Raw genomic sequence first — 12,338 nt, forward strand, 5'->3', positions numbered from 1 at the left:
CTTTCCTTTTGGCTAAGTCTTAATAATAATATTGTCATTTATAGCTAAAGAGACATATGATCAAGAAACTCTTCTATTTTACTTTTGTGATTATGAGAAACATACCGAGGGCCTCAAAATATTACCTGGCGGGCCGCAAGATTGAGACCACTGCTAAAGAGTATAGTGCAGTGATAATAGGACATCAGTGCAGTGATGCGGCATATTTCAGTCCATATCTTGCGTCCAGTGCTCCTCACTCCATGCAGAATCAGTATTTGAAGAGCGTGACTGTGCCACACTCCAGCCTTGCATGCCTGCTCCTGGATTTCTGCGCTGGGTGCATTGTGTGGAGAGGTGCTGAGCCTTTAGTCTCTCTCCGCCCCTCTGGGAGTCTCTTCTTCTCAGTCTCCTCTGCACTTTCTCTGCTGGGGTTTGTTACTGCTGTACTAGGCTTAGAGCAAGATGTTGCTCCTTCTCTGTCTTCCTCTTTTCTCAACTCTTACAGGTAAGTAGATATATTTACGTATTACTTTATTAATAAGGAAGTAATGTAAGGGGCTGGGGCTTTTCTTCCACTGGATAGATGTGCTTCACTTTAATGAGGTCTGATCTATTTTATGAATCTCTCCTTAGACGTAAATGTGCAAGTATTGGAGAATGATGTTACCGTTGGCAATATTTCTGCAGCATTTCCTTCTGCCGTGGACACTGTCACACAGTTAACATGCTTGTGAGATAGGGGAAAATTGCGTTATTTCGGTAAAGTGAGGTTGGTGTTGTTTGGTCTGGGGTACCTTTGACTTGAGCAGTGAAGGGATTATGCAGAAGTGATGTATAAGAACCTTACAGGTTCCTTCGGAGGAAAAAGTAACTGATGCATTCTGAAGAAACTAAGGATTTTAACTAGGGATGAACACAGAGAATCTAGAATCAGAAAATGATATTACCGTATTTTCACGTAGATAACGCGCACCCGTGTAAAATGCGCACACGGGTATAGCGCGCGGGAAACCGACATATATGTTAAAAAAATGTATATACCGTGCACACCCGTATACCACGCATGCTGCCCCGACTCTCCCGTCGCCGCCCGACTCTCCAATCGCCCGCCCCGACTCTCCACTGGCCACCCCGACTCTCCTTTCCCCCGCCCTGACTCTCCTCTCCCCCAGAGAAAGGGCGGGACCACCGGAAGACGAAGCAGCGCAGACGCAGGGCTCACAGAAGGGCCGGGACCGCCAAGAGGAAGCAGCAGGACACCGGTAGGAGCTTCTACATGATGAGGGGGGGGGTCGGGAGGCTGTGGGGGGTGCGAGCGGTCCTTCAGGGTGGGGGTGCGGGTGGGAGTGCGTGCGAGCAGTCCTTCGGGGTGGGGGTGCGGGTGTGTGCGAGCGGTCCTTTGGGGTGGGGGTGCGAGCGGTCCTGCGGGGGGGTGAATCGGACGTCGGGGGGGGAACTATGTAAAAAAAATTTGTAAAACGCGCTCACACGTATAACACGCAAGGTTATGCACGGTTTGTAAAAACCGTGTATAACGCGCGCGTTATATGCGTGAAAATATGGTAAATATTGAACTAAGGCCAGTACTGGGCAGACTTGCAAGGTCTTTATATGGCCGTTTGGTGGAGGATGGGCTGGGGAGGGCTTCAATGGCTGGGAGGGTGTAGATGGGCTGGAGTAGGTTTTGACGGAGACTTTGGCAGTTGGAACCCAAGCACAGAACCGGGTAGAGCTTTGGATTCTTGCCCAGAAATAACTAAGAAGAAAAAATTTAAATTGAATCAAGTAGGGCAGACTGGATGAACCATTCGGGTCTTTATCTGCCGACATCTACTATGTTACTATGTTAAGAGTGAATGCGTATGTTATATGGAAGAAATAGGTCAAAGAATGAACTTTATTTGGGGCTCCGTTTGCCCTCTCAGCCTGTTTCGGGTTTAGGGTGATGTAGTAATTATACCACAGCTGGTAAGAGTTATGCGGCAACTCGGTTGATCTGTGGAGGAGGCAGATTTGATCACATCACACCTTTATGGAAACAGCTTCATTGGCTACCGGTGAAATTTATAAAGTTCTTCTGATCTTGAAAGCGATACACCTGAATATCCCCAGGTGCTGAAAGTATATCAGTCAGGTCGAGCCTGGACGTCAGAGGGGACACTGCTGGTAGTTAGTGAAGGGTTAACAAGCGAACATTATGCAAAAAGGAGGGCTTCAGCAATCTCAGTGGCAGGGGTGCTATTATGGCATAATCTGAACGGGTCACTTAGGATGCTGTCTGATATTCAGAGATTTTAAAAAAGTGTTAAAGACCACATTATTTGTAGAGGCCTTTTCTTGAAAGTCATTCATTTGGAGAGATTTTAATATTTATTAACATTTGTTGTACTGTTTCTAAATTGTGCATGTACCTTGTGAACCGCTTAGGTCTTAAGTGAGATATAATTGATTCCACGCTGTTTTGGGATATGTGCCCGCCACAATGTATGCGAATTGTGAATTATGATCTTGTTCATGTGGATAATGTGTGATGTTATGTTTGTCTATTTTACGGAATTTTATGATTGTTTTGATACAGGAAACCACCTAGACTTTGGTGGTATATAAAAGTACTCAATAAATATTTATTTATTCAATTTTCTATACTGTTCTCCCAGAGGCCCTAAGAACAGTTTACATGAATGTATTCAGGTACTGAAGCATTTTCCCCTGTCTGTCCTGGTGGGCTCACAATCTATCTAATGTACCTGGGGCAATGGGGAGATTAAGTGACTTGGCCAGGGTCACAGGGAGCAGTGGGGATTTGAACCCATATCCTCAGGGTGCTGAGGCTATAGCTTTAACCACTGTGCCACACTCTCCCACAAAGGTCCTAGTGTCTGTTCTGCCATCTGGATGAAAGACTTAATCTCTGTGTGCCTACTTTACCCATATGTGTCTGGGTCACAAGAAAAGGATTATGTGTTATCTAAATTTATTTCTGATAGAGAGTCTTCATGAGCTTCCTTGTTCTCTTGTTAAGCTGAAAATATTGGTTCAAGAGCACTCAAAACGCCTATCTTTTTTTTTGCCTTATATTAATTGCCTTGATGATTTATGTCAGTCTTTTTCATCAGCCTCGTCTCTTAAAATTGTGGACTAATAATGCGATGTATATTTTGATATTCTTTAGTTGTTTGGAATTTTGATTTAATTTCAATTTACACTGCATGTTTTCTTTTAGTGACCTGTAATTATTGTCAATTATTAAAATTATAAATAAAGAAGAAAAAAAAAGAAGAAAAGGATTATGTCCTTCTGTGTGACTGGATATTTTTTAATCCATGCATACATACATATATATAAGTCCAATGAGGAGGCATCACCCAATTTCAGCATTCAAAAATCTGATTTTTAGGAGCAGCAACCCATATAGTGTAGTGGCAGTGGGGCACAGTACTATATGGGAGAAGTACATTCAGTTCCTAAATCTGCTTTATACCCCTTGGACCATTTGGGGCTGGGAATGCTGAAGAAGCTGCACTGGTAGCCTGTGGGAGGGAGTCTCAGCTGTTGTTCTGTAGTGACACCTTGTGGTCAAGTATAGGATGTGCTTGTAACACAAGGTTTCAAGAGGAGCCAAAACCTGACAAAAGACTGTTACTGGGATGGGTGGGATAGACAGGTGGGGGGCAGTGAAGGGTAAAATGGCAGAGAAAAACCCAGGGGTTACCATGAATGAAGGCTCCCGGGTCTGTAGGTGAAATGAGATGGAAATGCAAAGTGCAGACCAAAACTGCAGAGTCAAAATGAAAAAAAGAGATTTCAATCCCAAACCTTTAAAATCTTGATCTTTCAAACAGTAGCGATTCTGTCCTCCAGTACTGCAAACTAGGGATGTGCAGCCCAAAATTGTATGTGTTGTTTCTCTTGCCTTTTCTGAGAATGTTTGTCTTGGGGTGGGGGGTCACTTTGGCATCATGGGAACAATACCATTAATAGTGTGTGCTCTTTTGGAAACAGTGCACACTCATCAAAAACAATGCAGTCTTTGAAATGCACTTTTTCCCAAAAGTGCACATATATTCACACTTGCACAATGGTTTGCACAAGAAAGAGTGCACGCTTTTATGATGAGTATGCACTGGTCACAGATGGTGCACACATATATAATGGTGTGCATTGTACACAAATTGTGCATACTATTCACACACTGCACAATCTTTCACAAAGAATGTGCTCTCTTTCCCAAGAGTGCACATATATTCACACTTGCACAATGGTTTGCACATGTGATGTACGCATCGCAAACAGCGTGCAGTCTTGAAATAGTGCACCCTGCTGAGAAAGCATGTAAAGACATGAAATGTTATGGGGGGGAGGGCTCTGCTCATTTTCTTTTGCCAGTGACATGGAACGACATGAGAAATGTTGTTTCAAAGGAATGCACCCTATTACAAGCTGGATGAGCAAGATAAGTCTAATGGGAGCAGAGAGTAATTTTTGAACTTAGCATTTTCAGTAGATTCTCTGTTAACTGGAACTCAAGCAACCAGAATTCTCAAGTAACCAGCAAAAAAAAAATCTAAGAAATACTGTAATACTTTAAAAATGAAAATAAAATCAATTTCTGGCAGAAATTTAAGTATAAACTTGGCACGCCACACCTGAGTATGCCCACGCTTTGCCTACCATATGTCCGATAGTTTATCTGGAACAGTTTATGGTATGGCATAGTATGGGGTATAGTATTAGCTAGGCCTATTTTTAATAGTAACTCTCAAGCACCCAGAAACTACATTTATCCGGCATCTGTCAATCCCCATGCTGGTTAACTAAGAGTCTACTATATTAGTTACGCCCCCATACAAAATAAGGTCCTGTTCAGTGGCGTAGTGCGTGGGGTTGCGGACCTCCCTGGGTGCCAAGTCGGTAGGGGTGCTGGCACCTCTCTGCACCGCCCTGCCACCCTTGCACCAATGTACCTTCGTATTATCTTCACTAGCACGAGCAACTTCTGCCTGTTGCTCGCACCAGCCTGGTTCCCCTCTGAATCACTTCCGGGTCACTGGGCCAGGAAGTGACATCATAAGAACATAAGAACCAGAGGTCCATCTCGCCCAGCGGTCCGCTCTCGCGGCAGCCCATCAGGCCCACTGCCTGAACAGTGGTCAGAGGGAATCCTACGCTGGTGCGAGGAGCATGTTTTCAGAAGCCATTTACGCTGGCGAAGATTAAGAGTCATGGGGGGAGAGAGAACGGAAGGAGTGGTGGCATGGAGAGGAGGGCAGGAGGGGGTCGCCTCTTACCCTCACTACACCACTGGTCCCATTTCATTACATTTTGGGAGAGTTGCATTGCCCCCCCCCCCCCAACAGACATTCTTGACCCCTTCTGTATAATTTATGTCCAGCATTTTCTTGGGTAAAAAAAAATGAAATGCAGCTTGGTTTGCAACGCTCCAGGATTTGTTCCTGTTCCAGGCTGAGCCTCTCTTTTAGCCATTGGTTTCCTTCCTTTTTGTAATATACGTGGGCTCCCTAGAACTGTCCTGCAACAAGAAAAACCTCATCTGAGACCAGTCCTTCTTCCTTTACAGCACATGTGATTGGCCCGCCCTCCTCTTTGATTGACACACTCTTCCAACAGGTCCAGGGATTCATGCAGTATCTTACAAATCACAGTTACTGGATGAAACCTTCCACCCAATGTGCGGTGGCGGCAAAGAAAGCAAACAAGATGCTAGTAATTATTTTAAAAGGGATGGTTAACAAGACTATGAATGTTTTAATGCCTCTGTATTACTCCATGATGTGACCTCACCTGGAGTGTTGCGTTCAATTCTGGTCTCCTTATCTCAAGAAAGATATATCGGCACTAGAAAAGGTTCAAAGAAGAGCGACCAAGATGGTAAAGGGGATGGAACTCCTCTCGTATGAGGAAAGACTAAAACGGTTAGGGCTCTTCAGCTTGGAAAAGAGACGGCTGAGGGGAGATAGGATTGAAGTCTACAAAATCCTGAGTGGAGTAGAATGGGTACAGGTGGGGATCAATTTTTCACTCCTTCAAAAATTACAAAGACTAGGGGGACACTCGATGAAGTTACAGGAAAATACTTTTACTACCAATAGGAGGAAATGTTTTTTCACTCAGAGAATAGTTAAGCTCTGGAACATGTTACCAGAGGATGTGGTAAGAGCGGATATCGTAGCTGGTTTAAAGAAAGGTTTGGACAAGTTCCTGGAGGAAAAGTCCATAGTCTGTTATTGAGAAAGACATGGGGGGAGCCACTGCTTGCCCTGGATTGGTAGCATAGAATGTTGCTACTCTTTGGGGTTCCAGAATCTTTTGTTACTCTTTGGGATTCCAGAATCTTCCTATTCTTTAGAATTCTGAATGGAATGTTGCTACTCTTAGGGTTTTGGCCACCTACGAGGGATCTGGATTGGCCACCGTTAGAATGGGCTACTGGGCTTGATGGACCATTGGACTGACCCAGTAAGGTTAGTCTTAAGTTCTTATAAAGGCCAATTGGCCCATCAAGTCTGCCCATCTGTAGCATCCACTATCTCCTCCTCTCCCTATTGGCTAAGGCTCTTAACACTTGCATTGTGATGTCATAGAACTTTCTGATTATAGAAACATGATGGCAGATAAAGGCCAAATGGCTCATCCACAGCATCCACTATCTCTTCCTCTCCCTATTGGCTAAGGCTCTTAACACTTGCATTGTGATGTCATAGAACTTTCTGATTATAGAAACATAGAAACATGATGGTAGATAAAGGCCAAATGGCCCATCCACATCATCCACTATCTCCTCTTCTCCCTATTGGGTAAGGCTCTTAACATTTGCATCTCCTCTTCTTATAGGCTAAGGCTCTTTACACCTGCATTGTGATGTCATAGAACTTTCTGATTATAGAAACATGATGGCAGATAAAGGCCAAATGGCCCATCTAGTCTGTCCATCCATAGTAACCATTTATCTTACTCTCTCCTGCTACCTGTCACCCACCACAGCCACAGATAAAAAAAGTCTAATGCAGCTTTGTAAAAAGGGGGAGTTAATGCGCACCTTAGTAGGCAGACCAGAATGTATGGGAAGGTGGCTATTACCTAATTCATAGCAATGCAGAGTCATTTTAAAGGTCCATGCTGATGTCCACCACCAGGTCTAAGGCAGCAGAGAAGGGTAAGGAGATCCCCAGACTCAAACCCCAGCCCCCAAAATATAGCTTTCTGCATTGGCCCCGCATCTTGGTAGTCTAGCTCCCCTGCCCATGACTTAAAAATATAAATTCCTGGCTATCTAATGGCACCCAGTTCCTGGGTCCCCCAGGTCCCTACCCATAGTGTATCTCGAAAAGGCAGAAGCAATGGCCACCTGCTCCTACCTCCGGTGTTGCCTCTTAGAAAAAGGTGGCACCTGACCACACTCGGTGGGGCCAGTCTGCCAAATAAGGACATTTTTCCCTTATCTGATACTCTAGGTGGCCACTAGACTCTAGGGAATTTTTATTTTAAATAGTGGGGACAGGGAGTTGGATCGCAGGAGGGAGGGTTGCCAATAGATACCAGGGGAATTTTTTAAAGTTGTCAATGAAAAGGAGGATCATGTCAGAAGGTTTGGGGATGTTACTAGACACTAGAAGTTTCTTTTTAAGTCAGGGGCAGGAGGGTTGGGTCTGGCAAGAGGACAGGAGGCTACCAGGAATAGTGGGATTGATGCAGACAAAAATCAATTTTTTAAATATCCCTCCCCCTCCTTCTGTCAGTGTGTGAAGAAGTGGGACATTTTGCGATGTGCAATTTTAACGTGGCAGAAATTTGCATGCACATTAATTTTATGTGGAAAGCTGTGTGGTCAGTGTCTCTTAGATATAGTTTTGTGCATCAACCCCTCTCTTCCTTCTCACAAGGTCTCCCTCCTTCCCTCCCTCCCTTTCTCAAAGGAACCAGAGCTTCATTTCAGAGGTTCATCCTTCCCTCCCTCACTTAGGTGCATCTTTTGAACCTCTGACATATTTATTATGTTTGTAGATGCAGAGGACATTAATCTCGGCCTTGCTTGGAGAATTAACTGCTACATTCCAGCACTTTGCATCCCGTATAACACAGTCCCTAGTCAGAGAAACCCAAGTTGTCTTTTATATATTGTATTTTAATTTTATTTTGTCTTTAATACTGCTAACCATTTCTAAATGGCTACTAGACATACACAGCACTGTACACATTATATGCAGGTACATCCCCACCTCCCTTTAATAAGGCCATGCTAGTGGCTGCCACTGTGATAACTGCCCCTAAACCCATAGGGATTTACAGGGCTTTTGCTGCGTGGCAGTCACTAGCATGACTATCCCTAGTGGGCTTACAATCTCTGGGGGTCTTTTACTAATGTGTGCTAGGATTTAGCACACGCTAAATGCTAACATGTCCTTAGCTGTCATATGAATGAAGCAGTGAAATAAAGTTACGCTATGTATATGATCACAAGGTGTTTTGCCCGTATCACACTACCCTTATTTCCTTGGCATTTTGAGCAGTTTGCATCACCCTCTGGGCCCCTTGAGAAAGAATTTCGAAACATGGTCCATGTCGGGACCTGCTGACCCAGTTGAAAGCTAAGTGGGAACTTCTTTCTCTCTTTTGCCATTGAAAATTAGTTGAGCACTTGAACAGTCTGTCATTTTCAAAATAAGTCCTACACAGTGATGGGGCGGTGGGTTTGGCTATAGGAGCTAACGCTCTTGGTCACATTTCACAATTCTGAGTGTATGTGAACACTTTACTTATTTTACAAGTCAGATATATATTTTGCTTATTTGCATACTGAGATGTCTTATCCAGTTATACAGTATTACTTTGACTTCTTTGCCCTTTAAGCTACGACAACACACACCCTCTACTATATCCAGTGTGACATAGAATATAATGGAATTTAGCACGCATTAAATCGGCTAGCAGGCCTTAGTAAAAGACCCCCTAAGTTTTTGTACTGGGGCAATGGAGGATTAAGTGACTTGCCCAGGGTCACAAGGAGCTGCATAAGGGGTCAGACCAATGGTCCATCAAGCCCAGTAGCCCTTCCTCACGGTGGCCAATCCAGGTCCCTAATACCTGGCCAAAACCCAAAGAGTAGCAACATTCCATTCAGAATCCCAAAGAATCGCAAGATTCCGGAATCCCGGAGAGTAACAAGATTCTAGAATTCCAAAGAGTAGCAACATTCCATTCAGAATCCCAAAGAATAGCAAGATTCCGGATTCCCAGAGAGTAACAAGATTCTAGAATTCCAAAGAGTAGCAACATTCCATTCAGAATCTCAAAGAATAGCAAGATTCCGGAATCCCGGAGAGTAACAAGATTCTAGAATTCCAAAGAGTAGCAACATTCCATGGTACCGATCCAGGGCAAGCAGTGGCTTCCCCCATGTCTTTCTCAATAACAGACTATGGACTTTTCCTCCAGGAACTTGTCCAAACCTTTCTTAAAACCAGCTACGCTATCCGCTTACCACAACCTCTGGCAACGTGTTCCAGAGCTTAACTATTGTCTGAGTGAAAAAAAAATATCCTCCTATTGGTTTTGAAAGTATTTCCCTGTAACTTCCCTGCAGTGGGAATTGTTCCCTAGAATCAGAAGTCCTTTGCACTAACCATAGTTACTCCTCCACTCAAATGCATTTGATGTACAATTCTGCATGTTTTGTAACATAAGAATTGCCACTGCTGGGTCCTGCCCAGCAGTCCGCTCACGTGACAGCCCCCCAGGTCAAAGACCAGCGCTCTAAATGAGTCCAGCCTCACCTGCGTACGTCCCAGTTTAGCAGGAACTTGTCCAACTTTGTCTTGAATCCCTGGAGGGTGTTTTCCCCTACAAAAGACTCTGGAAGAGCTGCAGACAGTGCGGATGTTGACAGATTAAAAATTCTTATCACAGATCGGTGAAAATAGGTTCAGTGTTATCTAGCAGAAAGCACTGTGATCTCTTGGCAGAGTAAAGATTACAGCGGCCCAGGAAGTCCCCTCATAAAAGCGAAGGGAATGGGGACTTGTAGACCGCATTTTTGTGGCTTTGGCATTTCAAAGCTGACATTCAAAGGTTAATTGTGGGGACACTATGGACACTTGCGTGGTTTAACTTTTATGTTTCACTGCTAATAAAAGGTGATACCTTTCTATTGGATTAATTTAAAACATTTAGGGCTGACATTCAAAACTACTGAGCCAGCTGTTAAATTGCTTGGTCGGGGCTAGTCACTAGTTTTCAGTGGCACTTAACTGTGAATATTGCGGTTAGCGCTGGCCACAAAGCTGGCTCTGTTGGGGAAGTTCTGGGAGCCGAGACAGCACTTGGGCGCTTAAATGACCAGGTTGACAGCATAAATAGAATTGCATAAAAGTCTGTCTATTTTTATATGGTAACTAGTGATGTAGTAAGCAAGGGGTGGGGGACAGACTGCCCCTGGCGCCGTCATTATGGGGCTGCCAGTGCCTCACCTCCTCTCTGTCCCCCACGTACCTCTTTAAATGTTTGATGGCACAAGCAGTATCTTCCACTTGCTGCTCGCCTTCTGACGTCACTTCCCGGTCATGGAATAGGATGTGATGTCAGAAGGGAGCCGACGCCTATACAAGCAACGGGTGGAAGATGCTGCACTAGAAAATGTTCAAAGAAGAGCGACCAAGATTGGAACTCCTCTTGTATGAGGAAAGACTAAAAAGCTTAGGGCTCTTCAGCTTGGAAAAGAGACGGCTGAGGGGAGATAGGATTGAAGTCTATAAAATCCAGACTGGAATAGAATGGGTACAAGTGGATCGATTTTTCATTCCGTCAAAAATGACAAAGACTAGGGGACACTCGATGAAATTACATGGAAATACTTTTAAAACCAATAGGAGGAAAACATTTTTCACTCAGAGAATAGTTAAGCGCTGGAACGCATTGCCAGATGTTGTGGTAAGAGCGGACAACATAGCTGGTTTGTAGAAAGGCTCTGAAAAGTTCCTGGAGGAAAAGCGAAGGACGTAAGAAGACTTGAAGCGGTCCAGAGAAGTGCGACGAAAATGATAGGAGGCTTGCGCCAGAAGACGTATGAGGAGAGACTGGAAACCCTGAATATGTATACCCTAGACTAGAGGAAAGGAGAGACAGGGGAGATATGAGTCAGAAGTTCAAATACTTGAAGGGTATTAACGTAGAACAAAATCTTTTCCAGAGAAAGGAAAATGGTAAAACCAGAGGACATAATTTGAGGTTGAGGGGTGGTAGATTCAGGGGCAATGTTAGGAAATTCTACTTTACGGAGAGGGTGGTGGATGCCTGGAATGCGCTCCCGAGAGAGGTGGTGGAGAGTAAAACTGTGACTGAGTTCAAAGAAGCGTGGGATGAACACAGAAGATTTAGAATCAGAAAATAATATTAAAGATTGAACTAGGCCAGTTACTGGGCAGACTTGCACGGTCTGTGTCTGTGTATGGCCGTTTGGTGGGGGATGGGCTGGGGAGGGCTTCAATGGCTGGGAGGGTGTAGATGGGCTGGAGTAAGTCTTAACAGAGATTTTGGCAGTTGGAACCCAAGCACAGCACCGGGTAGAGCTTTGGATTCTTGCTCAGATATAGCTAAGAAAAAAATTAAAACATTTAAATTGAATCAGGTTAGGCAGACTGGATGGACCATTTGGGTCTTTATCTGCCGTCATCTACTATGTTACTATGTCTGTTATTGAGAAAGACACGAGAGAAACCACTGCTTGCCCTGGATCGGTAACAGGGAATGTTGCTACTCTGGGGTTCTGGAATCTTTTGTTACTCTCTGGGATTCCGGAATCTTGCTATTCTTTGAGATTCTGTATGGAATGTTGCTACTCCTTGGGTTTTGGCCATGTACTAGTGACCTGGATTGGCCACCGTGAAAACGGGCTACTGGGCTTGATGGACCATTGGTCTGACCCAGTAAGGCTGATCTTATGTTCTTATGCTGGTCGCACCTGTAAACATTTCAAGAGGTACATGGGGGCGCCTAATTGTCAGGGAAGAGTGGGGGTGCACGGCGTGGTGATTCCGGGCACCACCGCCCCAGGTACCAACCTCCCTCGCCATAACACTGACAGTAACCCATGGTCACTTAAGTGCTGAATATCGACTGAAGCAGCTATCTGTTACCTGGCTTGGAAAGAACTGGATAGTCAAAGTCAGAGCCCAGACAGGTCCATGGGCAGTGAGCAAAACGCTTACCATCGGATGGCTAAATCTGGACCACTTTATGACAAGTTTCTGGAGAGCAAAACCTCCTCTGTCAGGTCGGGATTTTATGGGCAAAATGTGATCATATCAGAATATTTAAGTGAAACTGTCTGAGTCGAGAGGCAG

The 12,338-nt window shown here is 44.5% G+C and overlaps 1 protein-coding gene across 1 annotated transcript in view; it reads left to right on the forward strand.

Moving 5' to 3' along the window:
• Positions 1 to 422: 422 nt before the first annotated feature.
• LOC117361057 (relaxin receptor 1-like) overlaps positions 423 to 12,338 on the forward strand; it is a 92,403-nt gene continuing 80,487 nt past the window's right edge. The window contains exon 1 of the mRNA XM_033945877.1: positions 423 to 487. Within this exon, the coding sequence (XP_033801768.1) occupies positions 445 to 487 (43 nt within the window). The 5' untranslated portion in view covers positions 423 to 444. The remainder of the gene's footprint in view (positions 488 to 12,338) is intronic.

Source organism: Geotrypetes seraphini, chromosome 5 (genome assembly GCF_902459505.1).
Source record: "Geotrypetes seraphini chromosome 5, aGeoSer1.1, whole genome shotgun sequence".
NCBI classification, from domain to species: Eukaryota; Metazoa; Chordata; class Amphibia; order Gymnophiona; family Dermophiidae; genus Geotrypetes; species Geotrypetes seraphini.